General features: G+C 40.8%; 1 protein-coding gene and 1 pseudogene across 1 annotated transcript; one reads left to right on the forward strand and one right to left on the reverse strand.

Moving 5' to 3' along the window:
* Positions 1-11,136: 11,136 nt before the first annotated feature.
* Positions 11,137-12,273, reverse strand: LOC127753677 (putative disease resistance protein RGA3). Its single transcript, XM_052279091.1, has 2 exons — positions 11,839-12,273; positions 11,137-11,763 (listed from the first exon to the last, which is right to left on the reverse strand). Exons 1-2 carry the CDS (start codon positions 12,271-12,273, stop codon positions 11,137-11,139), a joined length of 1,062 nt encoding a protein of 353 aa, XP_052135051.1.
* A 6,691-nt stretch (positions 12,274-18,964) lies between these two features.
* On the forward strand, positions 18,965-20,313 carry LOC127755329 (probable esterase PIR7A; annotated as a pseudogene).
* The last annotated feature ends 6,160 nt before the right edge of the window (positions 20,314-26,473 follow it).

The following is a 26,473-nucleotide window of genomic DNA, read 5'->3' on the forward strand; positions in this document are numbered from 1 at the left end:
GGACGAGAAGGGCACCAATGGAAGAAATCTTAGTTTATTGTTCTGGCATAATAAGAGAGTCTCTAAGCAAGCGAAATCACCATCCTTCACTCCAGACCATTCTAACAATTCATACATCCAGGAAAAACTCAAGTTCACCAATGAGTGGAAAACTTTGACACTTTGATTTAGGCAGCAAAACTCTCGTCCAATGCATCAAAGATTATACATTTTGGAAATCTCCAGAGACTCGAGGGAAGGCAACTCACCAAGTGCTGGAAGGCATTCCCATTCACACATCTACTTTTGTCAACTTGGGAAAGGAAGTGTTACCAACCCAACACGGGAAGCTCAGGCCTCTGGAACCATATATACTCAGATCTCTGAGGGTGTGACATGGTTGCAAACTCTCCAATAGTTCCTTATGAGATACTGCACCAGGCTTATGTTGCTGTAGTTTTTGATGGTGTGAGCTCGTAAAATCCAAGTTGAGTGATTGGAGGTGAATTTTACTCGGGATATCAGCTTCCATTGCATCTTCAACACTACATACATAATCCAGCCCTTTTAGACTCAGGCTCCTTACTTTTCTCATATTCCTCAGTTCACTTAAGTTACTGTCATACCCACTTAGTATTTCAAGTGGAGGCAAAGTTTCTAGCTTAATTAGTCGGCCGATTCCACTTACAATTGGTGTATACAGATCAAAAGCTGGCTTCATCAGTTCTAGGGTATGTAAATTAAAAAGCTGGAATACCGATTTAGGTAGTTGCATGATCTGGCAATTATGCTGCATCTAAACCTCAACAAGCGTAAGAGTTTTAGGTTGCCAACCGAGTCTGGTAATAGATTGGTAGGCGCAGCTCCATTCAAGCTAAAGACACGCAGCCGTTTGAACTTTAGGAATATGTCATATGGGATTACAATATCGCCAAGACCATGACCAATCACAATGATAGCTTTTTTGAGTGAATCTGAAGGATCTGAAATATTGATAGTACTAATTTCCCAAGGGTATGTTGGTACTACTGACAAATACCGAGCATTTGGTGAGATTTCAACTTGTGAAAGACCAAGAACAGCTACAGAAGGGGGGTGAATATAGCAATTCAAATCTTGCCCCCGAAAATACTCATCAAGCCTGATTTCTCAAAATCCTTACTAGAACGGCGGCTATTAGAGAAGCTGGATCTAGAAAAGAAGAGAGAATGAATTCCCGAAACTAGAAGAGGAAGAGAAAAGGAATTCCCGAAACTAGAAGAGAGGTGAGGAGGAGATAGCAAAACTCATCATCGCAAAGTTCAAAATGCAAGCGGAATTTAAATTGCGGAATTTAAATGAACAAAGCAAAAACGAAATCCTTCAAATCATTTCATTCATAGGTGATGCAAAATAACCGCTCAACTAGGAGCAAACATACACCTTCAGAGGAACATTAACACAAACATAAACTCTCTCGGACAAACACACTCCAAACTAATCCTAATACAAAAGCCTCTCGGGCAAACACACTCCAAACTCACACCGAAAATCTCTCACCGAGCATCTCAAAAGGATTACAAAAGGAGCAACCTCCACCCTTGCATCTATCTCTCTATTTATAGCCTAAAGACCCCTAAGACATTGTCTCAAATACCCCTAGGTCAAAACCCTAACTCAGATGAAATCCGGACCACCCATTCTTCCTTAGAACCGAAGGAAGTCTCTTCGATGTTTGCCACGTCGTCGATCCAAAACCTTCACGCCACACTGATCCGCGTGCTCCTACTCCTCCTCCAATCAGCGTGCACCGATCCGTAGATCGATCCCCGCCGTGCTCCTCCGAGCCAACACGCGCGCGCCGGCTTCTCTCGCTCCCGCGCGCCACCAGTCAGAAGCTGCCACGTCGCCGTTCCTCCCGCTGAGCCGTTCCTGCGCGCGCTCGCGAATACAGCGTGGGTCCCACGGGAGGGCGCCGATCCCCGCGCGCCCGCGCGCCTCGCACAATCTCCCACGCTTGTCCGCGCATGGTGCCGATGCCGTGGGCCGTCGTCTTGTCTTGGGCCTGCTCGGCCTGGCCTCCTGCCAGCCAAGCACTCGGGCCTGGAGCCAATCAAGCATCGGCTTGGCTTCCATGCCAACCGAGCCCATGTACAAGCTAGCTAGCCAATCAGCTAGCTGCACTTGCCATCTCATGCACACGCCAGGGCATGCCTGCATGCTACAGTACTTCGAAGTAATGTAGCTCCTCTTCTATTCTCCATTTTCTTTGCGAACCCGGCACTTGCACAGTTGACCTTGTGAAGCCCATTGCGAAGTCTTCCCGACACGGTGTTCGTCCATCGTGCGTCACCTTGATCTCAACCTTGTCACATGGCTCCGTCGATCGTTCTGGACCTCAACTCCCCTGAGTCTAGTCCCGATCCGCCGTTGACTAAGATCGACTCTGATCACCTACACACACATGAACCAAACAGCCGTTGTTTTGGCACAGATGTCGCAACCTGACCAATGTTAGTCCACGCACACACTTCTTGCACTTCCAGTACTTGTCAATTTCCCGTCACAAAAGAACTATAACCACACATGGTTTCACAATTTCCCCCTTGATGGGAACATTGACAATTTCAAGCAAAATTTTGAAAATTTGATTTTTGATTCACAAAGCAAACGATTTTACAAAAGTCGAACTTTGGTCATTTTGAAATCGCGAAAAATCAAGACTGAGTGACAAGAAGAAAAGGGATGCAAATGCAAATGCAAGAATGCTCCCCCTACGTGCCAAAACTCCCCCTTTCACCAAGATCTAAAGCAAGTTTTAATTTTCAATAAGTGCAAATTTCTCTCCCCCTTTGTCAATGATGCCATCAAGATCAAAAGAGACAAAAATGCAAGATGAAAATGAGATGAAACTTGCAAATTTTAGTGTTTTGAGAGCTTTGAGAGTTATCTAAAGGCATCAAAAGGTAGACATGGATCACACAGATACAAGCATGTGCTCAAGCCTAGCTAAGCATGTGCATAAGAAGTATGAAACATGTCATGGATATCAAGATAATATCACCAGCAAGCAAAAAGCTTTCAAGTGAATTAGTGATTTAGTGTGCAAAGCTATTTCTAGAAGAAGCTTAAAAGGAAGCAAACCAGCTCATAATCATGCAAGATTTACATAATCAAAGCAATGAACCCATGCTAATGTGCTAATGCCCAGTTCATAAAGAGTATCAACATGATAACAAAGCATAGAACATGAGCTTTTAATCTTTTCTCATGACTTTTATTTTTATGATTTTTTTAATTTCTTTAAAGACAATAGCACAATCACGACGGTCCACCTGATCTTATCAGTCAGCAAGTGATGGTTTTGCCAAACACATCCGTCTAACCTCAATCAAGTTTTCCAGCTAGAGTTCCCATTACAAGCTGTCTCAGTGCTATCTTCGGCACTAATCATGCGTAAACGCACTCAGTAGCCCGGACAAAAATAGAGATAAAGCTTGTAAAGCATGATTGATACAAAGTATGGACGAACAAGCATGAGCATTCAAGAGCATGTACTGACAGTTATTGCAAAAAGAATGTAAACATGACATGAGTATGAGATGGATACTTCAGCTTAAACAAACTTCTAGAGCAAGCATTGCACATTGATTAAGTTCAAATGAAGTCAATTTAAGCAGGTTTCAACGAGCTTGAATAGCATAACATGATCACACAAGCTACTTAAGCAAATGAAAGCTAGACAAGAGATCAAACTAGTATAAGAGTGATACATGCATAGCATAGTGATGACAAAGAGATAACAAGCAAAGCTCAATTGAAGAGTGTATAATACAATGCATAAAGTAAACATGATGCAATATGTTACAAATGCATGCAAAAGAAAAACAACTCCCCCTCAAATCAAGCCATAGGGGTGGATTACCCCTAACTCACTCCGCAAGAACTCAAAACGAGAGCGATAAAGTGGTTTTGTAAAAATGTCTGCCAATTGTTTTTCAGATTCAACAAACTCTAGCACAATGGTATCTTTCTCAACATTGTCTCGGAGAAAGTGGTACCGTATCTCAATGTGCTTGGTCCTGGAGTGTTGAACTGAATTTTTTGCAATATTGATTGCACTTGTATTATCAAAAAGCAGAGGAACACCAGAGAAGGACATACCATAATCTTTCAGAGTTGAAATCATCCAAAGAACTTGACTACATGCACTAGCAGCAGCTACGTACTTAGCCTCAGCTATTGATTGAGCAACAGAAGACTGCTTACGAGAGGACCAAGAGACCAAAGAAGTGCCAAGAAAATGACAAGTGCCAGAAGTACTTTTGCGATCAAACTTACACCCAGCAAAATCAGCATCTGAAAAAGCTCGAACTGAAAGGGCAGAAGAGCAGGAGAACCAAATACCGTACTCAAGTGTAGACTTGATATAGCGGAAGATGCGCTTGACTGCTTGGCGATGTGATGTTCTTGGAGAAGCCTGAAACCTCGCGCACAGGCACACAGAGAAGTGGATGTCCGGCCATGACGCAGCCAGGTAGAGGAGGGAACCGATCATGCTTCTGTACTCGTGCTGGTCAACTTCTTCACCGTCCTCATCAGGACCAAGCGATGAAGTAGTTGCCATGGGGGTGGCGATAGGCTTGCAGTCGGCCATGTCGAACTTCTTCAAGAGCTCTTTGGAGTACTTGGTCTGATGTACAAAGATTCCTTCCTTGGTTTGCTTGATTTGAAGTCCAAGGAAGAAAGTCAGCTCTCCAATCATGCTCATTTCGAATTCCCTGCTCATCACATCAGAAAACTGGGCAACAAGTGCATGAGAAGAGCCACCAAATATGATGTCATCAACATATATCTGGACAAGAAGAAAATCAATGCCACTATGAAGAGTAAAGAGAGTTTTATCAACTGCCCCCATTTCAAAACCATCTTGAAGCAAAAAGGTTTTCAATCTTTCATACCAGACTCTAGGAGCTTGTTTTAAACCATAAAGAGCTTTATCAAGTTTGAACGCATGATTTGGAAATTTTGGATTTTCAAAACCAGGAGGTTGTTTGACATAGACCTCTTCCTCAATAACACCATTCAGAAAAGCACTTTTCACATCCATTTGAAAAAGCTTGAAACCTTTTGAAGCAGCAAAAGCCAAAAGTATTCGAATAGCTTCTAATCTAGCAACTAGTGCAAAGGTTTCTTCAAAATCCAAGCCCTCAACTTGGGTGAAATCCTGTGCAACCAGTCTGGCTTTGTTTCGAACAATTGAACCATCTTCACCTAGTTTGTTTTTGAAAACCCATTTTGTTCCAATCACATTAAAACCCAAGGGAGGTTCTACCAAAGACCAAACTTTGTTTCTTTCAAAATTTTCTAACTCTTCATGCATGGCATTAACCCAATTCTCATCAGATAAAGCATGACAAACATTTTTGGGCTCAAAAGAGGCAACAAATGCTGAATTGACAAGTTCATAAGACCGATTTCTAGTTACCCTTTCACCCAGGCCTCCGATCATCGAGTCAGGCGGATGTCGGTTCTAGATGTGTCGGGGAGCTGTCGGTCCTGATGTGCCACCATCAATCTCCTCAGCTGCTGAAGATGATGTAGTTGGTGCATCTCCTAAAGGAGATGTAGTCGAAGGAGAACCGGTTTCTTGCACTGGTGGTGTACTGTCTAGAGGTGGAGGAATGGAATCATTGTCATCATCATCTGAATCCTCATCCACAAAGATGCTTTCATCTGGAACACCTGAAATTTCTGGTCTAGCTCCTGGGCTAGCCTCATCAAAAGTGACTTCACAAGTCTCCACAATTTTGTTAGTTGAAAGAACATAAACTCGATAAGCCCGAGAATGAGTAGCATAGCCAAGGAAAATGCCATCCAATGATCGAGATTCAAACTTGTCCAAATTTCCAGATTTAAGAACAAAGCATTTGCAACCGAAGACCCTGAGATGTGAAACTTTTGGTCGATGACCAAATCTGAGCTCATATGGTGTCTTGTGCAAAATAGTTCTCAAAAACACACGATTGGAGATAAAACAAGCAGCAGAAATAGCTTCAGTCCAGAACTTTCTTGGAGTAGTAAACTCATCAAGCATAGTTCGTGCCATCTCCACAAGGGTGCGGTTCTTCCTCTCAACCACCCCATTCTATTGTGGGACATATGGCGAAGAAAACTGATGTTCGACTCCAGAAGAATCACAGAAAGATTCAAATGCAGAATTTTTGAATTCAGAGCCATTATCACTGCGAATTGCTCGAAGAGCACCAGGAAACTCCAAAGCCAAACAACGAGCAAGAGACTGAAAGAAGCCAAACGTTTCCTCTTTTGATTCAAGAAAATAGACCCAAGAGTAGCGAGAGAAATCATCCACAACAACCAAGACATACCACTTCCCCCAACTGACTGGACCCGAGCAGGACCAACCGTATCCATGTGAAGCAGTTGTCCCGGTCCATCTGTCATAACCATTGTAACAGGCTTGTGGGAGGAAGATGTGATTTTCCCATGACGACATGGTGCACACACAAGATCTTTAGAAGCTTTCAACTTAGGCAAACCCCGAATCAAATCCATACCACTAATGCGAGACAAGTGGTCAAAGCCAATATGACCAAGATGACGATGCCAAAAAAACAAATCCCTATTCTCTGAGGCAATGAGACAACGAGAAGGACCAGGAGCAAAAGAGTCGAAGTTAGCAAAGAAAACTCGACCAACTCGAGAAAACTCAAAAACAAGAGATTCAGAAGCATCAAGAACTCGAGACCTGTCTTTTTTGAAACGAACTTCTAGATTTTCATCACAGAGTTGTGAAACAGAGAGCAAATTGTACTTAAGCTTACTTACAAGCGCGACATCCTTCAACATGAATTTGTCATTGACCTTGATTGTTCCTTTAGCTATCACGCGTCCACTGCTTGCATCCCCAAAAGTGATGGTCTCATCACCGGATGCACGAGTGAGAGAAGTAAACCACTTGGCTTCACCGGTCATGTGGCGTGAGCAACCGGAGTCCACAAGCCAAGAATTACTTATCCCCACTCCAAAATCCTACAAGAAAGACAAAGCGAATCTCGATGATTCAGTACTGCGGTTAGTGAGAAATGACTTAGGAATCCAGTACTGAACCATGCGAGGAGTACAAGCATCTTTAGTGTTATGAGCAGAATTATATGCAAGATGACCATGTCTGTTTTGCCCCAACCCTGCTAGGTCACATCGAGGGTGCACATCTCGGCGAGGAAAGCGAGATACACCACTTGAACGACAATGACACGCACACTCGAACCTCTCAGGGACTCTAGTAGCTCTTCTAGTCCTAAGACGTTCTTGTCGCTCTTTTCTAGCCTTTCTAAAGCAGAAACCTACCAAATGACCAGCTTTCCCACAATAGGTGCACTCATACTTGGTTTTCTCTACAGGCTTGGTTTGTTTCTGGTTTTGCTTGTGCTCAACTTGTTTTGGATTTTTGGGTCTAGGTAACTCTACAGACTTAGACTTGCTAGTCATAGGTACCATCTTTGGTCCTGAGGTTTTGGGTGAACTAGAACTAGTGTTTCCAATGAAACCTGCAGACTTGAAGGTTATAGGTTTTTGAGCTAGTTCTATCATCCCATCTGTGACACCTAAAATTTCATGGGTACCTATCCTCAAAGACTCAGCAAAATCATAGCCTATACCTTGATTGTTTATGGACACTTTGGATTGGTCTAGGATCATGTTCAACTTTTTCTTTCCTTGAGCAAACCTCTCTAAAGATTTTTGTAGGTATGAGTTCTCTCTCTTAGCAGACTCAAGATCAACTTTCAGAGAAATGCATGATGAACAAGAATCAATAGATTTGATAGAATCAATGACAGTTTTAGCATCTTTTAGTTCAGTTTCCAGGATAGCACAATTAGCACATGAAGAATGAACAGGTTCCTTAGTAGCAAAAGATTCTAACGAATCATTCTTGGTCCTAAGCATGGCAACTTGTTGTCTTAATTCATCATTGTCACTAGTGAGAATGGGACAATTTTCACACCTACCAATCCTATCATGAACAAATTTTTTTTTAGTTCTTTCAATTCCATCTCAAGCAAACCCATATCAACTTTCATTTCATAGCAAGTAGAGCAAGCAGCACTAGCACTAGAAGGATTCCCAGCTCCTAAAGCACATGATTTCAACTTATCCTTGAGGAGATTAATTTCAGAAAGATATGAAGCACAAGTAGAACAGGTATCCTCCTCAGGAATCATGGATCGAAGCCTAGCAATTTCTAGCGCCATTCCATCATTTTCAGATTTTAGTTTCTCAATTTTATACTTAGAAGACCTATACTTGTCACTAATTTCAATCATCAAGTGTGCCATTCTTTCTTTGCTTAGTTCATCATCAACAGAGTCATTATCTGAGCAAGAATCATCACAAAGAGAACCATCCAAGGAAGGGATATCATCAACACATACCTCAGGATGCTCCGATGAGACATCCTCATACTCAAGTGCCATGAGATACAGGTTGATGAAGTCCTCGTTGTTGGCGAGACAGCACATCCTGGAGAAGTCCTTGTCCCCCTTTTCTTGATCATCGTCGTCGGAGTCGATGTCGCTAAGCTGCACCTCCTCAAGAGCCGCCAAGACCTTGTGGATCGCTTTCTTCATCAAATCCTTCTTCCCCTTTCGCCCTTGTCCCTCGGGCTTCTTGGTCGTCTTGTCACTCTTCTTCTTCAACTTGGGACAATTCACTCTTATGTGGTTAGGCTCTCCACACTCAAAACGCACAAATGGTTCATTGGTTTTTCCTCTTTTTCTATCTCTCACATTTTTGTAAGCTCTTGAGAATTTTCTAGCAAAAAGAGCAAGATCATCTTCAGGAATCTTCTCTAATTGCTCCTCAGTGACTGAGTGTAAAGCGGCAAGAGAGAAGCTACCACACACAAAAGCTAAGTCATTAGAAGAAGTACTACCAGAGGGATCAGCTACCAAAGCCATCGAGTGTTTAAGGCCTTTCCGATGGAAAACATCCATCTCATGGGTTTTTAGCTTTGAGTAAAGCTTGTCCATGGTAAGGTCACTCAGAGGTGCACTCTCTGTAATAAAAGTAACTTTCATTTCCCAAACACCATAATCAAGACAATTCAAAAGATGGCGAGCATTATCATTATCAAAAAACTCTTTTCCAACAGATCTCAACTTCGAAACAATTTCTCCAAAACGCTTGAAATAAGAATCAATGGACTCTCCTGGGTGCATCTCAAATCTTCGATATTCTTTATGAAATTGATTCTGACGAACCAATTGAATATCATTGTTTCCCTCATGGAAATTGCACATAGCAGTCCACATGTCATGAGCGGACTTGTGGTGTTGAACACGATTAAATTCACCAGAAGAAATTCCACCAATGATTGCATTTCTTGTACGATAATTAAAATCAACCTGAGCCATATTTGCAGGCGTGATATCAGCATCATCGGGCACAGTGTAAGGTGATTTAACCTTATTCCAATTGAAAGACCAAGAACAGCTTGAATATAGCAATTCAAATCTTGCCCCCGAAAATACTCATCAAGCCTGATTTCTCAAAATCCTTACTAGAACGGCGGCTATTAGAGAAGCTGGATCTAGAAAAGAAGAGAGAATGAATTCCCGAAACTAGAAGAGGAAGAGAAAAGGAATTCCCGAAACTAGAAGAGAGGTGAGGAGGAGATAGCAAAACTCATCATCGCAAAGTTCAAAATGCAAGCGGAATTTAAATTGCGGAATTTAAATGAACAAAGCAAAAACGAAATCCTTCAAATCATTTCATTCATAGGTGATGCAAAATAACCGCTCAACTAGGAGCAAACATACACCTTCAGAGGAACATTAACACAAACATAAAATCTCTCGGACAAACACACTCCAAACTAATCCTAATACAAAAGCCTCTCGGGCAAACACACTCCAAACTCACACCGAAAATCTCTCACCGAGCATCTCAAAAGGATTACAAAAGGAGCAACCTATAAGATAATCATCTTTCCTTTGTTTTGACATTCTTGATGTATTTTCCACTGTATGGTCCACCCTTGCATCCATCTCTCTATTTATAGCCTAAAGACCCCTAAGACATTGTCTCAAATACCCCTAGGGCGAAACCCTAACTCAGATGAAATCCGGACCACCCATTCTTCCTTAGAACCGAAGGAAGTCTCTTCGATGCTTGCCACGTCTTCGATCCAAAACCTTCACGCCACACTGATCCGCGTGCTCCTACTCCTCCTCCAATCAGCGTGCACTGATCCGGAGATCGATCCGCGTCGTGCTCCTCCAAGCCAACACGCGCGCGCTGGCTTCTCTCGCTCCCGCGCGCCACCAGTCAGAAGCCGCCACGTCGCCGTTCCTCCCGCTGAGCCGTTCCCGCGCGCGCTCGCGAAAACAGCGTGGGTCCCACGGGAGGGCGCCGATCCCCGCGCGCCCGCGCGGCTCGTATGATCTCCCGCGCTTGTCCGCGCATGGTGCCGATGCCGTGGACCGTCGTCTTGTCTTGGGCCTGCTCGGCCTGGCCTCCTGCCAGCCAAGCACTCGGGCCTGGAGCCAATCAAGCGTCGGCTTGGCTTCCATGCCAACCGAGCCCATGTGCAAGCTAGCTAGCCAAATCAGCTAGCTGCACTTGCCATCTCATGCACACGCCAGGGCATGCCTGCATGCTACAGTACTTCGAAGTAATGTAGCTCCTCTTCTATTCTCCATTTTCTTTGCGAACCCGGCACTTGCACACTTGACCTTGTGAAGCCCGTTGCGAAGTCTTCCCGATACGGTGTTCGTCCATCGTGCGTCACCTTGATCTCAACCTTGTCACATGGCTCCGTCGATCGTTCTGGACCTCAACTCCCCTGAGTCTAGTCCCGATCTGCCGTTGACTAAGATCGACTCTGATCACCTGCACACACATGAACCAAACAGCCGTTGTTTTGGCACAGATGTCGCAACCTGACCAATGTTAGTCCACGCACACACTTCTTGCACTTCCGGTACTTGTCAATTTCCCATCACAAAAGAACTATAACCACACATGGTTTCACAACTTGTGATCTACCTTCAGTTCTAACAAACTCATCTCCAGCAAGAAAGCATGCAAGATCATGGATGAGGTCATTCATCTTGTATGCACTATCAGTACTAATTTCAATAATAGACCGCTGAGCTAATTCATGGAGATATATGAAACTGCAAGTTTTGCCTTGTTAGCTCCACCACCATGTTGAAGTAATTCCAGTGGCTCCCACAGAAGAACCACATTTTCTTCATGAAGTATGTAATCTTTTGGAAACAAGGAGAGGGTAATAAAACATCGTTTCAAGTACATGGGCATCTGCTTATAACTCAGCTCCAGTGCTGGCAGTACCTCATTCTGTGATTGCTCTAAGTCCCATAGATCACTCTCTAGGATATCCTTCCATTTAGTTTCATCTGGTTCGTAGCGCAACATGCTTCCAATAGTCTTGATTGCGAACGGCAACCCTTTACACTTCGAAACAATATCCTTGCCAATTTCGTGTAGACATGGATTATTTGGATGTTCTTCATCCAAAAGGGCAGTTTGTTTGAACAATGACCAGCTATCATTAGGATCTAAGCAGCTTAATTCACAGGAATACATTGTTTGAACCAGTCTAGCAACATTCTTATGTCGAGTGGTTACTATAATTTTGCAAAGCTTTGTTTTCAACATTGACAAACGGAACATTTCCCAGTAGTCTCTTCGTTCATTCCATACGTCATCCAATAATAGCAAAAACCTCTTATCCTGAATTTCTTTTACCAGTTCTTCCTGAAGATTAGCAATTGTTTCACCATGAGAAAACTCATTTGTTGCTGAGATGATTCTTTTTGTTATGTCATTTACATCGAAGTTCTCTGATACACAGACCCAAACACGGACATCAAAAGATTTGCATACTTCTGTGTTGTTGTACACAAGCTGCGCTAGAGTTGTCTTGCCTACTCCTGGCATACCAACTATGGCCAGGACTGAAACATGGCTTTCAGGTGTACTGCTTTTGTTTTGGGACAGCATCTTTTCAATTACAGTGTCCTTGATACTTTCTCTGCCGATAATGCTTGGCTCAAATACCATAGAGCTAGTCTGCCGCACCTGGTGAATATCAGGAATAGATCGCCGCACTCCATCATTCTCAGACAAACTGAAGTTACTAGAGTAATCTTTAATTTCATTAAACATGTCCATAATTTTCCTTGCTCGAGTAGCTAACTCAGACGGTACTGGGACTATGTCCGAAATGGCCTGGATCGTGCCATCAACCTTCATGTTGGAAAACATAAAAACCTTAATCAGGAAAACTGAATCTCCTTACTTCTGGATAAATTTCTGTTAAATCTTAAATGAATGTACATAACAGAAATAACATATCATACATAAACATGGTCCAAACATCATATATAAATATCTGATAGAATTTTTGTTGGCATAGATTATGCAGTGGTCCAAACATCGTAAATAAATATATGAAAATTTTACCTCTTCATGCCTGCGCTTGCCGCTGCGATTAGCCCTTGCAGATTGCTCAAATGCCTCCACTTTATGGAGTGCCATCTCGTAGTCGTACTCATCCACCACGTCCTCCGCGTCGTAAGCCACCTTCTTCAGTTCCTTGAGCCGCAGCTTGGCTGTTTCCTCCCTGATGTTCCAGTGTTCCTCTGCATCGTGCAGTGTCGCATGGATCCTGTTCATTGTTCTCTCAAGCCTCTTCAGAACCTCAAGGTCCTCGCTCGCAGCTGGCGCTGCTGAAGACGATGACGGCATAGGTGTTGATACCATACATGCGAGCTTCTGGATCGCCCATTTGATAGCCATGGAGGCGAATACTCCAGCCATCTCAAAATCCACCAGATTTTCCTTCTAGGAAGGTCAACAAATCAAATCCTATCAATCATAGATGTAACGAGTTTTGGAATGTTAAGCTTTATGTTTATTGTCCTTGAGAACAAACGTATAATAGGTAATATACCTTTTAGTAATTAATAATTTGTGATATCTCCTAATACCAGTGCTAAAGAATTGTAGAGGTCACGATCTATCTTGGCTCCGTAGCAATTGTCAAATTTCATAGTATTAGTACCAACAATAAGATGATTTTTCTAATTAAAATTCAAATTAGACCCTCTATATATGTTGGCCGGTTACCTCGACAACCTCAAATATCATAAATTTTAGAGATTTGCTCCGGTCCAACAAAAAGTACCTCGAGATACCGGTACCTCACGATACCAAATCATTTCCGATCGTTGGATCTAACAATGTTCATCCTGTCCAACTAGATCCAACGATTAAAAACGATTTAGTACCGCGAGATACCGGTACCTCGAGGTATTTTTTCTTGGACCGGAGCAAATCTCTAAAATTAAGCATCTTAAGTGTGCTTTACAGTTTTTCATTCCAATACCCAACTGCTGTGAAATGCTGGTACACTCCTATGATTTAAATCACAAAAAAAAAACATTTCAGATCAATGCAAGAGATGAGAATTGCCCTACAAATTAAATTAACGACTACTTTTATGGTGGTCTCTACTTGTTGTTTCCTACAACCAATAATATCCCACGCTTTGCTTAATGAGTTCTACTCGATACTCCGTGTTTCGCTGCGAGATATATGGATGAATGTATGTTATACGTTATAAAAATGGTAATATATATATGTTTAGATAATATAAAAAGGATGTTAAGATAATGATTTGACATTGCTTGCATATTGAGTTCTAAAAATACAACAAAATTGTAAACGATATCATGTTTGCATGATATTTAAGATAGTCTAGATAATAATTGCTAGTGGGTGATGATGTGACACACTTACATATAATTTAGAATACCCTAGAAAATAATTGCTAGCAGGTGAAGATGTGACACATACTTACATGCTGAGTTTTAAAAGTTAGTGGACATCAACTTTATAGTACGATAGGATTAACGGTAGAAAAAAAAGTGATACTACATTGTCCCATATAAGAAAAAATGATACTCCCTCCATTCCTAAATACTCCCTCCATCTACTTTTGATAGTCATATTTCATCTTGGCACATAGATCAAGAATAAATAATTCTACTTATTATCTATTTAAACATGCCACTAATCATTCCTCGTAAACAAGCGATTCATTAATATTTACATTTCTCGATGCACATGTAGCCAATCTTGTATAAAAGAATGGAGAGTTATACATTAAATCCGAGAAAGTCATTAAGATGATAGGTTGTTGAATTGAATATGCCAATCAAAAATAAATTTTTCAGATTTGAAAATATGACTATCAGAAGTAGATGAAGGGAGTATAAGAGATTGTGGTTGGATGTGACATATCCTAGTACAACGGATCTGGACAGGAAGCTTGTCTAGATTCGTTGTACTAGAATGTATCACATCCAATCAAAATCTCTTATATTTATAGACGGAGGAAGTACTACTTTGTAGCTGACGTGGCAATATTACGAAAGAAGATCGATTGGACAATGAAAGATAAAGGTTCTAAATGCTAGAATAAACCACCATAAAAGTTATCTAAAATAGTACTACCAGAACAGCAAAAAATATGTGGTTCTAACATGAGATAAAAATATGACGAGAGGCGTCTACAAATCCATGACCAGTACCGACATCATATCGGCAAACAAATCAACCTAAGCATATTTTTTAAGCATTTCTTAAGCAGTACAAACCCCGACTTCTCACAGTAATCGTACTTGTAGGTCAAACAGAAAGGAACAAACTGGTGAAATACTGAAATATATGATTATATGCTTGAGCAAAAGTGCAGCACAGAACTGAAGTGGTGTCCAAAACCGAAAAAACAAACAAACAAATTCTTATCTTAATCTTACCGAGGATCGATGCGAGCCTCAGATTGTGGCTGGTGTCCGGAGGTTCTCCAAGTGCTCGAAGAATTCAAAGGCCAGCCGAACCACAGTCCGCACGCTGGAGGAAGAAGGTGGATAATTAGGTGAGTTGGGGGCATGCGGGGGATTGGGTATCCCTTTTCCCAACCTCTCTCCCTCATTTTCCACACACACGCTTTTTCAAACTGCTAAACGGTATGTTTTCTGTAAAAAGTTTTTTTAAAAAGATAGCTAATACTTAATTAATTACGCGCTAATAGACCGCTCCATTTTCCGTAATCAATGTTCCGGATGGGAATAAGGATGTGCGAACACAACCTAAAATTAAAACAGACCGAGGATAAAAACAGGGGGCCTTAAAACCCAGCTACTGTTGGGCTATTGGCGGCGTGGCAGTATAACTCTGTATCTCTAGTGAGTTCCAACTCACCTCCCTCATTTTCCAAACACACACTTTTCAAATAGCTAAACAGTATTTTTACACAAATTTTCTATATAATGTTGCTTTAAAAAATCATCTTAATCCATTAAAATAGTAAATACTTAATTAATCATAAGAAAATGTGTCGTTCTATTTTACGTGCCGAACAACTTCGTACACTAATCTGAAACAGAGAACATCGGAGAGAAGTAGGAGTAATAAGAGAAGTATATAAGGGGATATATGGATAAAAGGAGAGAGAAAATAGGTGATTGGATAAGAATTTAATTTGAAAGCACCATCCATTGAGTACATAGTTTCTATACATATAATATAATGCATATATGACGTGACAAGTATAAAAACTACTTGATAGTTTCCAGGTTAGGAATGTCCTAGGAACTTGTGTTATCCCTAAAAGTACCATATTGGATTAGGTTATGAGCTGACTAACGGCTAGGAAGCGGTCTAACTGGTGGTGACTAGGTGGTCGAACTGGTGTAACTTCATCGAATTTGAGGATAACTTTTATTTCCGCAAAAGATTTTGATTGTTCGTATTCATGCAATTGACCCCCTTCTGTTGTTGGCGTATAATTACATTTCAAACATTGGGAACATTTGCGGGAACTTAATATACATGATAGCTGGATAATATATTAGGTCTGACCTTAGTTTAAAATACTCCCTCCATTTTTTTTAATATGTAATATCATTCAGTTTTTGAGAGACGCTTGACCATTCGTCTTATTGAAAAATATTATATAATTATTATTTATTTTATTTTGATTTGATTTATTATCAAATGCTTTTTAAGCATGACTTAGTTTTTTTTTATATTTGCATTGAAATTTTGAATAAGACGAATGGTTATACGTTTGTAAAAGGTCAACGGTGTCTTATATTAAAAAATGGAGGTAGTATAGAAGAAATGGATATATGATTTTATTTCCCACGGCACGTTAAGAAAGCTTTTTTTTAAGACTTTAAGAAAGCGTTCCTTGATAAAGAAGCAAAGTTTACATATAATACAGCAACAACAAAATAATTAAGCCTGAAAGGAAGGCCACTATGAACGCTCGCACTAACGAGCATATGACTCAAGAGCTACAAATTGCCATCATTTTTTAAGACCTGTCCTCTCGTAGAGCAAGTAGGCCTCTAAGTCCTTGCCTTAAGATACCATGTAAGCTCACAAGACAAGCCAATAAGGCAAGAGAGGAGAGAGGAGATGCAAGGCATATATAATCTGTACACAAACTCAGAGATGAGTGAAGAAATATATAGACAAATGGATTAAGAACAAAACAATAATATAACTCAGAGATTGTGGACTATTAGAGCAAGTGTGCAGGTGGTGTGTACTGTGTATATTATCTTATATCTACTGAGTAATAATGAGTAAATGATGCGAACAAAATTAGAGTGACTATCATATCACCTCTACTATGATCATCATCATCACATAGTACATCTGATTGGAAAAACATGGACACAACACCATATATAGTACATATTCCCTCTGTTCATAAATATAAAAGGTTTTCATCCTCTTCATTTGGTCATAACTGTAGATATTTTAGAGCACTAATGTTCCATCAATCACCTCTTACTCAAATCTTTCCCTAGTACCTCAAGTTGCCATCCATTCCTCCTGTATATCTCTATTCTCCAAGGACCCTCCTATTTCATAAGGGATCATATCTTTTATATCCATTGTTAATCTCCCTCAAGAGATCATAAATATAACTTGAATAGTTATTTTTTTATATTTTTATATTAGTGAATATAGATATATATGTGCTTTATATATGTGTCCAAATTGATATGAATACTAGTGAATCTAAACAAGTGAAGAGACCAAAACATCATTTTATAATTTGAAATGGGGGCATATTTTTTTCCCTAGGTGCTTGGGAACGCTCGGGCTCAGAGTAGGTACAATAGCAGGCTATAAATCAGCTATAAACATATTTTAAAGAGATAAATGAAGAGACAGAAGAGCAGCGGGCTACGGATCTGTAGCTAGCTGCAGCACGGGCTCCAAGACGTAATGTATAGATGACAGGTGGGACCAGATATTAATAGTATAGTAAGCAACTATTGTATAAATTGACTATTACTTGCTATAAATGATTTGGTGTTAGTAGTGGGCTATACTATTAAACTTGGTCTTATTGGGCTCCACCTCACAAAAATGTACATAACAGTGTATAGTAGGTATGGTAATTAATTTTAGCATCTCCTTAGGGACCGCAAAAATTATTTTTTTTACATGTATCACATTGTCCCTGCAAGTCGGTTGTTGCAGAGCTAGAACGGAAACCAAAGACGGTTTGCCGATTGATCATATGCAATAAGCTAATAACTACCCCAACGAAAGAAACATAACATAACTGGTTAGGTCTGTTGTGGTGGAACCAGTCCATCCAGATTAAAATTCTGACATAGGTGTTCTAGATTGGTGCTAGACGGCGTACTCATGGATAACGAGATGTTCTTGGTGACTTCGTTAATATTAAAATATGTTGCTCAAGTTTTTAGTTACAAGTGACTCACAGCATAATCTATTTTCCTAGGGAATGATAAAATGAAACCATTGTCAGTTTATTAACAGGCAGGGTGTCAGGCTCGGTGTTTTCTCGAGAATTGAACGCGGGCCGCTAGTAGCAAGACGGCTACTCTTTGCCATCTTGGGACAGAGAGTATGCTCCTACTTGTAAGTCTTGGATGGTGCAATGAAGGTGCGCTCTCACTCGAAATCTTTGATAAGTAGTACTACATTCATCATAAAATATTATAAGATACTACTATTAAATTTTTCCAAAATCCCCAGCATGGATCCCCACCAAATTCCTGAAAACTACTTTGGAAATGTTTTTTTGCTAGTATATGGTACGGCCAGCTGCTATTAAAACATTTCAGATACTCATATAATTTTTCTTTTGGAGGGACCCATTTAGTGGCTACACACTGCGTCATCCGACCACTGACGATAAAAATTCAAAATATTGCAGACTAGGAACACCCTAAGGCTATGTTCGGGAGTGAGGGTTAGGAACCCTAACTCCCCTGCACGCAAAACGAAGTAGTATTTAGCACGTGATTAATTAAGTTTTAGCTAATTATTTTTAAAAATGGATGAATATGATTTTTTTAAGCAACTTTCGTATATAATTTTTTTACAAAAAATACACCGTTTAGCAGTTTGAAAAGCATGCGCGTGGAAAACGAGGAGGTGGGGTTGGGAACATGGACAAACAAACTGAGCCTAAGTAGGAGTAGCTGCTATCGTGCTAGTATTTCAGTATTGATCTCAGTAGCGGATCCACTGTTAGGGCTGGTTGGTGCGCCAGCCCCACCGCTAATTCCTGCTCCTAATTAGTCATTAACAAGTCTAATTAGTAGTGCAGAAATTTCTCGGAAGACAAGGACAGGCTGCCTCACTGCTTCTACTGCCCAAACTGATATAATAGAACTTACTTCCAGTATACATAACAATATATTCACATATATTTACGAATATTTTAATATAGGCACAAATCAAAATAGAGAAAGTTTTTTTCATCATATGCGCATTTTGTTTTCATTTTTTAAGTACTTTAGTTTATATATCTTTATTTATTTTAATCATATTATATTTTTACACTAGCACTCACACAATTTGCATCTTGAATTCGTCGCTGATTGATCTTATCCTGAACACCCAACACAAAAGCGGCAGCCGGCCGGCGACGGCAAGTTTGTCCACCAATGAGCTCATCGGAGACGACGACGGATCAGAGCGGCAGCAACAAGCAGCAGCAGCGGCGGCGCCACCACTTCATCCTGGTGCACGGCGTCTGCCACGGCGCGTGGTGCTGGTACAGGGTGGCCACCGCGCTGTCCTCCGCGGGCCACCGCGTCACCGCGCTCGACATGGCCGCGTGCGGCGCGCGCGCGGGCCGCGCCGACGAGGTGCCGTCCTTCGAGCGGTACAGCGCGCCGCTGCTCGACGCGGTGGCCGATCAGGACGGCGAGGAGAAGGCGGTCGTCGTCGCGCACAGCTTCGGCGGGCAGAGCCTCGCGCTGGCCATGGAGAGGCACCCGGAGAAGATCGCCGTCGCCGTGTTCGTCACCGCCACCATGCCCGCCGCCGCAAGCCCATGTCGTTCGCGTTCAAGCAGGTACGCCTCTGTGAGTGACAACAAAGTCACCCAAAACCTTTGTTAAATGTGAAGCAGTGTCTGAACTAACTCTGAATTGTACGAACTGCGGCTAGCTATCGCAAGGGAAGGATGCAGATTTCTTCATGGATTGAACGATCAGGACCATCGGTGATCCCCAGAATCCTGACAAGACGTTTCTGTTCGGACCAGAGTACTTGGCACGGCGAGTGTATCAGCTCAGCCCACCTGAGGTATGTAATAATAATGGACATTTAATTGTTCCTCGGGCAGAGATCCAAATTCCAAGAACCAGTTCATCTGACATAACTGCACATCGTGATATTGTCACTGACATGTGAGACCTATCATCCGCACGTGGGTCCACATATCAGCGACAACCATGTTACGTTACAGCGACTTCACATCAGAGGATCGTGTTCGTTTTAATCCTTATATATATGGCACCATCTCGATCCCTTCCTGGTTCATCTGATGGTGTAATTTCAGGATCTGACACTGGCGATGTCGATGGTGAGGCCGTCACGACGGTTCCTGAACGATGCCACGATGAACGGGGATGTCCTGACGATGGGCAGGTACGGCGCGGTGAGGTGAGTGTACGTCGTGGCCGAGGACGACGAGTGGAAGCCGGCGGAGATCCAGCGGCTGATGGTCTCGTGGAACCCAGGCACAGAGGTGAGGGCGTTGCTGGGAGCTGATCATATGCCCATGTTCTCAAAGGGGAGGGAGCTCTCAGAATTGCTCGTGGAGATTGCCAACAGGTAGAGTTGAGATTTGAGAAGCATGGCCAGGTACTAGAGCTTGTGATGTGCCTTTCAATGAACTGGGAGTTCAAGTATGTATGCCGAAGTTTTCTTCGGATAAAATGTCATTGGAAAGGCAACCCATTTCTCAAAAACGCATTGATAACAATGCCTTCGTCTCTGCTGAACAAGAAACGTAAATCATGCTGATAGACTATGTTGGTGACGAACAAGTGGCTATCTATCTTCTATATAGTAAAAGTCCATTAAATATTTTGTGATAAACTTCTAAGCCACGATGTGACACTTCTATAAACGCTCCTGAGCAGCCAGGTGATAATCTCAAATTCCTATTGTAACGCCCCCACCAAAATACACTCAAAACCACTAATTCTAAAAATTATTAGAAATTTCGGTAGAATCTCCCTATAAATACGAACATCCATGATAGGCAGCTATAATATAAATCGATAATGATATAATCCACACCTTTCAAACCATCCTAGCTCCAAAAAAATCCACATGAAAATAATAATTAGAACTTTAAATGACATTTACAAGTTCTAAGCAAAACCTATGCTAAGCAGGAACATAGGTAAAATTTAATAGTGTGTAATAAAGTGTGTATTCCAAGGGTGCTACTCCTATCCTATGTAGATACTTAAAAACCAAATTAAATACAAGAGTGAGTAAAGATACTTAGCAAGTACAGTATGAAACTAGTAAAACATACACGGGTTTAGTGCAATAAGAAACCAATATGAAACATTTGATTTCCTTTATTTTAAAACGAAGAACGCAAAAGGTAGTAGTTCCCTCCCGGGCAGGTATGAATATCCTCTTAACATTATCGGTAAGCCGAGCAAGCGTGATCAACACTTCTCAAGGATCATGAATAAAAATCCAAACTGCACTCTCATGACTATGCAAGGTACTTGAATAATGTAAATAGAATATCCGAAATAATAAAACATGAAGAATGTCATGAACTTGAATATGAAACAGAATATGAATATGTAGCATTACATCAGAACCACAACAACCAATAATAGTAAGTATTCAAAAATTAATTATGTAAGTGAAACTAATCAAAGCAACCTAGTTTATCCATCATACAATTCCATCCTGTTCTTGCCTGAACTCCTCCAACGTCGGAACCCTCCACACCTGTAGAGCAAAAGTACGAATAAATCACCATATTCAACTAATGATAGTTATAAGGGATATTTACTAAAATCAAAACCTAGAATATATAAACTTTTTATCGATTCGTATTAAACAACCTATAGAAATTCCATTATTGTTTTATGCGTAACTCACAAACCGCCTATTGTAATCTAGTAAATTATAGAACTTCCATCATCTAGATAAAATTGTCTATAACTTTTATGTTGGTGAAAAAAAAGATTAAGCCCATGTAGGTCTCAAATTAAGGAAAACTTATTGTTGTACCTAGTTTTTTTTACCTGATCATCAGTACTATTTCTGTTGTTTTTCTAAACCGTTTATTGGGATCGAGCAAAACCAGAACCGATAGAAGGATATCGATGATGACGGAATCCAGCCCAAGCCTCTGGTGACGGGCCTCTGTTTCGCTCCGTTCGAAGTCGGCCTTTATAAGTGTAAATGAATTTGGATCACAACTCAACATGAGTCATAACGATTAGTAAAGATATCTATAAAATTTGGTTGTGCACCATAAAACGATGGAGCGCATACCCAGGCAATGATTATGGAGGAGAATAATTTGGTCTTCTCAGATAGTAATTCAATTTTAGACGAGAGTCAGTGGGGGAAGAAGATATTAATTTGCTAAGTGCTAAATTGAGGATATGTATATGTAGCACAATTCACAAAGTTAGCGACAACTAGCGGCAGACGGCTATGTAAAGATCATCAAGGGCAAGCAACAAACAGTCAGCCAGGAGGAGACTAGGAGAGAAGTTCCTCCAGTTGATAATTGATAAAAAAATAAACAATTACTAAACTGCCCTGCTATGTTAATTTATATCTCTAAACTACCCTTTCACAGATCAACGGTGGATGTTTAATAGCAGGGGAGGTACTTAGCATACCTCCCATGCACCGTAAAAGCTCTCGTAAAATATGGTATCTCGAAATATCAAATGTTAGATGTAAAATTGCTCATAGATATATAGATAGATAGATGTCAGATGTGCAGTTCTAAATTTTTTTTAAAATTCTTGCATTATAGTTCTTTTCTACAAGGTGTACTATGCAACTAAAATATACATAACCTATAACCTATATGTTGAAATAATTTTGTTAAGACTTCACTTACCGTGCTAACGCTGCCACCAGCACCGCCTGATAAACGTGTTGTGTGGCGCTCCCCATCTCTGTCAATGTAAGAAAATGTAAGTGTACTCAGTGACGAACCAAGAAAAACATTACGGGAGATCTAATATAGAGTAATTATTTAATTATTGACTGATACACAAATTAATATAGCATAAATTAGAAAGCGACCCCACCATTTTCACCCCAAATAACCAGTCACTTTAGTTTAGGCCGCATTTAAGATTTTGCATAGGACCCTCAAATTTCATGGAACGGCCCTGCATTGCTCCATGTCCAAATATCCAGCTCCAATGCATTGGTGACAAAGAAAAACCCAGCTAGACACCGGAACTCTGCTTGATCATTGCCGGTGACTACCAATTTTTCTGATTTGAGCACTGAAAGGTGGAGACTGTGCTGACACTTACAGGGCCCCCACTTGTGCATGTAGTTGTGTGATGGTAGGATTATATCTGACGATTCACCGTTGATTGTTATGGGCATTTTAGTTCTTGTATTAATTTCGGTGGAAGGGTATTTCGGTAATATTGCGTTCGCACAGTATTCCTCATCGTTACTCCCGATCCCCCCCACTATCTGTTTGCCGCCTCCATCGCCCTCATCCACCAGACCGCGAGCGCGCCGCTGGTGCCGCCGCCGCGTCGCCCCTCCACCAGAGTGCGAGCGCTCCGCCGGTGCCGCCTTAGTCATCGAGGTCCCGGCATCGACGAACCACGCGGTCCATGGCACTTGACTGCCCCTCGCCGGCCCCTTCGCTTTCCCCCGCTGGACGCCTCGCAGCCCCATGCCGGGATTCTCGGTGATCTCCTCGCCGGCCGCCTACCCTCGTTGTACGTGGAGTCGCCGACCCTCGTCTGATTTGGAATAGGAGTCGTTGCCACCTCTCCATTTTTATTCAGGTAATGAAGCAGCTGCTCAGCAAAAAAAAAAACTTTAGGAAGGCTTCTTCTTGAGCAAGATTATTCATTTCCCTAATCGATTAATTACCGTCCTAGCTTAAGGTTTTAAGGATTTGCTAGCTGCCATAGAATACAGAAAGACAGGTCTGAAGTATTTGCTATCGATTAGAGGAATACAGGATTGTTTGAATGGTGTTTGATCTTTGCTATCGATTACATAAAGACAATAATGTTTGAATGGTGTGAACTGTGCTAGATTAAATTTGATGCTACATACTCCCTCCGTCCCAAAAAAAAAGACAAATCCTGGGTTTTCATGTCCAACATTTAACCGTCCGTCTTATTTGAAAAATTTATGAAAAAAATTAAAAAGTCAAGTCACGCATAAATTATTAATCATATTTTATCATCTAACAACAATGAAAATACTAATTATAAAAAAAATTTATATAAGACGGACAGTCAAACGTTGGACACGGAGACCCAGGGTTTGTCTTTTTTTGGGATGGATGGAGTATGCCATTAGATTGGAGTTATTAGCAGTAAACACTTGATGTTATTTATGAAAACATAAATTGTCAGATTCACAATGGAGTGTAATCATTCGATTATTAGGAATGTAGTATATGGCCATATGGTATAATTGGTTATAGGAAATTAACCCTGAACTTACCTGATCAGGTGCTTATATGTAGCCCTTAAACTGTGATTTACTGTATACTTCTACCATCACTGGAATCTGAATTGGTCTGCAAGCTTGTGAGATCTGACTTGCTTGTGAGTGGGGCTGTGCATGCAAATCAGGATGCAAACAGATTAATTGACTAATGTTGAGCCCTTGCTTCGACTGGCGGTCATTTTTTTTTTATTTTTGTTCCATGATAGTGTTCAATTATTTTTCTGAAATTTATAATATTTTAAAAATTGTGGCATCAAGTGCTGATTTTAACATACTTTGTAGCTAGTTAAGATGGCTGGTATCTTCAGTGATTGCATATGGTGGCAACAGGAGGTGTGGTGTGGGAAGATGTTTTGATGCGCCAGGAAGACACGACCATCAGATGTGCTGCCAGATGATGATCTAGTTTAGTATTCTCAATTTCCTTTCAAATTAGGCTTAACCCACTGAATTTTAAGTGTCTCAAGTTAAGTTGTCAAGTTTTGAATTCTGCTCTAGTACTGAAACTACAATTACTGAAGTTAAGTTGAATTCTGCCATTTCTGAATTCATTTTCGCCAGAGAGATCGATTGATGGTGAGAATCTCAACAACGAGGAGAAATGAAGTGTTTTGCTTTGGTTTTGAATCCATTGCAGTTGCTGTCATTCAGACTTACAATGTTACAGAATGCTTGGAAGTGTATGGAAGTCTAGTGGTACTGATATGGAGGCGACAAGAGGTTTTTAGTTCAGCAATGGCACAGCTCCATATTTTGTTCTTCATGATTACACCTTGAGATTTTTTTTGTCCCCTTGAAACAATGGCATGGCCTGGAACTAATGCTCCGATGATCTCAAAACTGTTTGTAGTTCAGCAATGTCCAGGAGCTAACTAATCAATCCTGGAAATTATTGTTAAGTGCATCTTACTATCGCCATGTAATGGGTTTAGCTTTATTGGGCCGGATCCAACATGGCAACGTAAACTAGTGATGCCCTAGGCCTCGTATTCTGGAAGCTTTATTGGGCTGGACTGGGTTGAAAAAAAAACCACTCGGGCTAATTTTTTAAAGAAAACAAAAATCGAGTTGATTTTGTGATAAAATTTATTCGGATTTCAACCGGGACTTCTCGGACCGGGTCAATAACAAAAACCACTCGGGCTAATTTATTTTAAAAAACAAAATTGGGTTGATTTTTTGTTTGAAATTATCCAGATATTGACCGGGGCTTCCCGGATCAAGTGGGGAAAAAAAGTCCGCTTGCTTTTTTGGACATAATTTATCTGGATTTAAAACGGGTCTTCTCGGACTGGGTCGATAACAAAAACTACGTGTTCTTTTACTGTCGACCCGTTTTGGACAGTCCCGGATGAATTCCGAACATAATACTTTTGTGGCAAAAAAAATCTGTTCAACTTATTTTGTGCGCACGACCGAAAAACCATGCGTTTTTTTTTTATAAATCGAGCTAGTTTTGATAGACCGGACGGATTCTAGGCGTAATCAATTTTGTCCTAAAATAATATTTCTGGTTTAATCTATGCGTGCACAACCGAAAAACAACGTGTTTTTTTAGTGTTGACCCGGTTCGGACAATGCCGGATAAATTCCAAACATAATATGCTTTTGTCCAAAAAAAATCCGTTCTGTCGACCCGGTCCGGACAAACCAAACGTATTCTAGGCATAACCAATTTTGTCCGAAAATAATATTTCTGGTTTAATCTATGTGTGCACGATTGAAAAACCTCACGTTCTTTTATTGTCGACCCGGTCTGGACAGTCCTCGATGAATTTCAAACATAATATGTTTTTTGTCCTAAAAAATATGTTCTGCTTTATTCTATGTGTGCATGCCAAAAAACACATGTTTTTAAAATCTACCCGGTCCAGACAAATTGGACAGATTCTAGCGGTACCAATTTTATCCTAAAATAATATTTCTGGTTTAATCTATACGTGCACGACCGAAAACCCACGCGTTTTGTTAGTGTTAACCTGGTCCGGATAGTCTCGGATGAGTTCCAAACATAATATATTTTTTTCAAAAAAATCCATTCTGCTTTATTCTTTGTGCGCACGACCGAAAACCATGTGTTTTAAAAATCGACCCGGACTTCCGGACCTGGTCAAGGAAAAAACCTCGAGTTTTTTTTAAAGAAAATTGGGTTAAATTTTTGGAAGCTTTATTGGGCCGGACCCACTCGAGTTGATTTTTTGACTGAATTTATCCGTATTTCAACCGGGATTTCTAAAAATTTTCTATACGAAAGATGTTTTTAAAATTTATACTAGTCCATTTTTAAATTATTTTAAGAAAATACTTAATAAATCACATATCCTTGCGTGCTATTCCAGAAAGAAATGTTTGAAACCAGCCGGTCGGAACAGACTAACGATAAAATGTTTGCAAC

Source organism: Oryza glaberrima, chromosome 11 (genome assembly GCF_000147395.1).
Source record: "Oryza glaberrima chromosome 11, OglaRS2, whole genome shotgun sequence".
Taxonomy (NCBI): domain Eukaryota; kingdom Viridiplantae; phylum Streptophyta; class Magnoliopsida; order Poales; family Poaceae; genus Oryza; species Oryza glaberrima.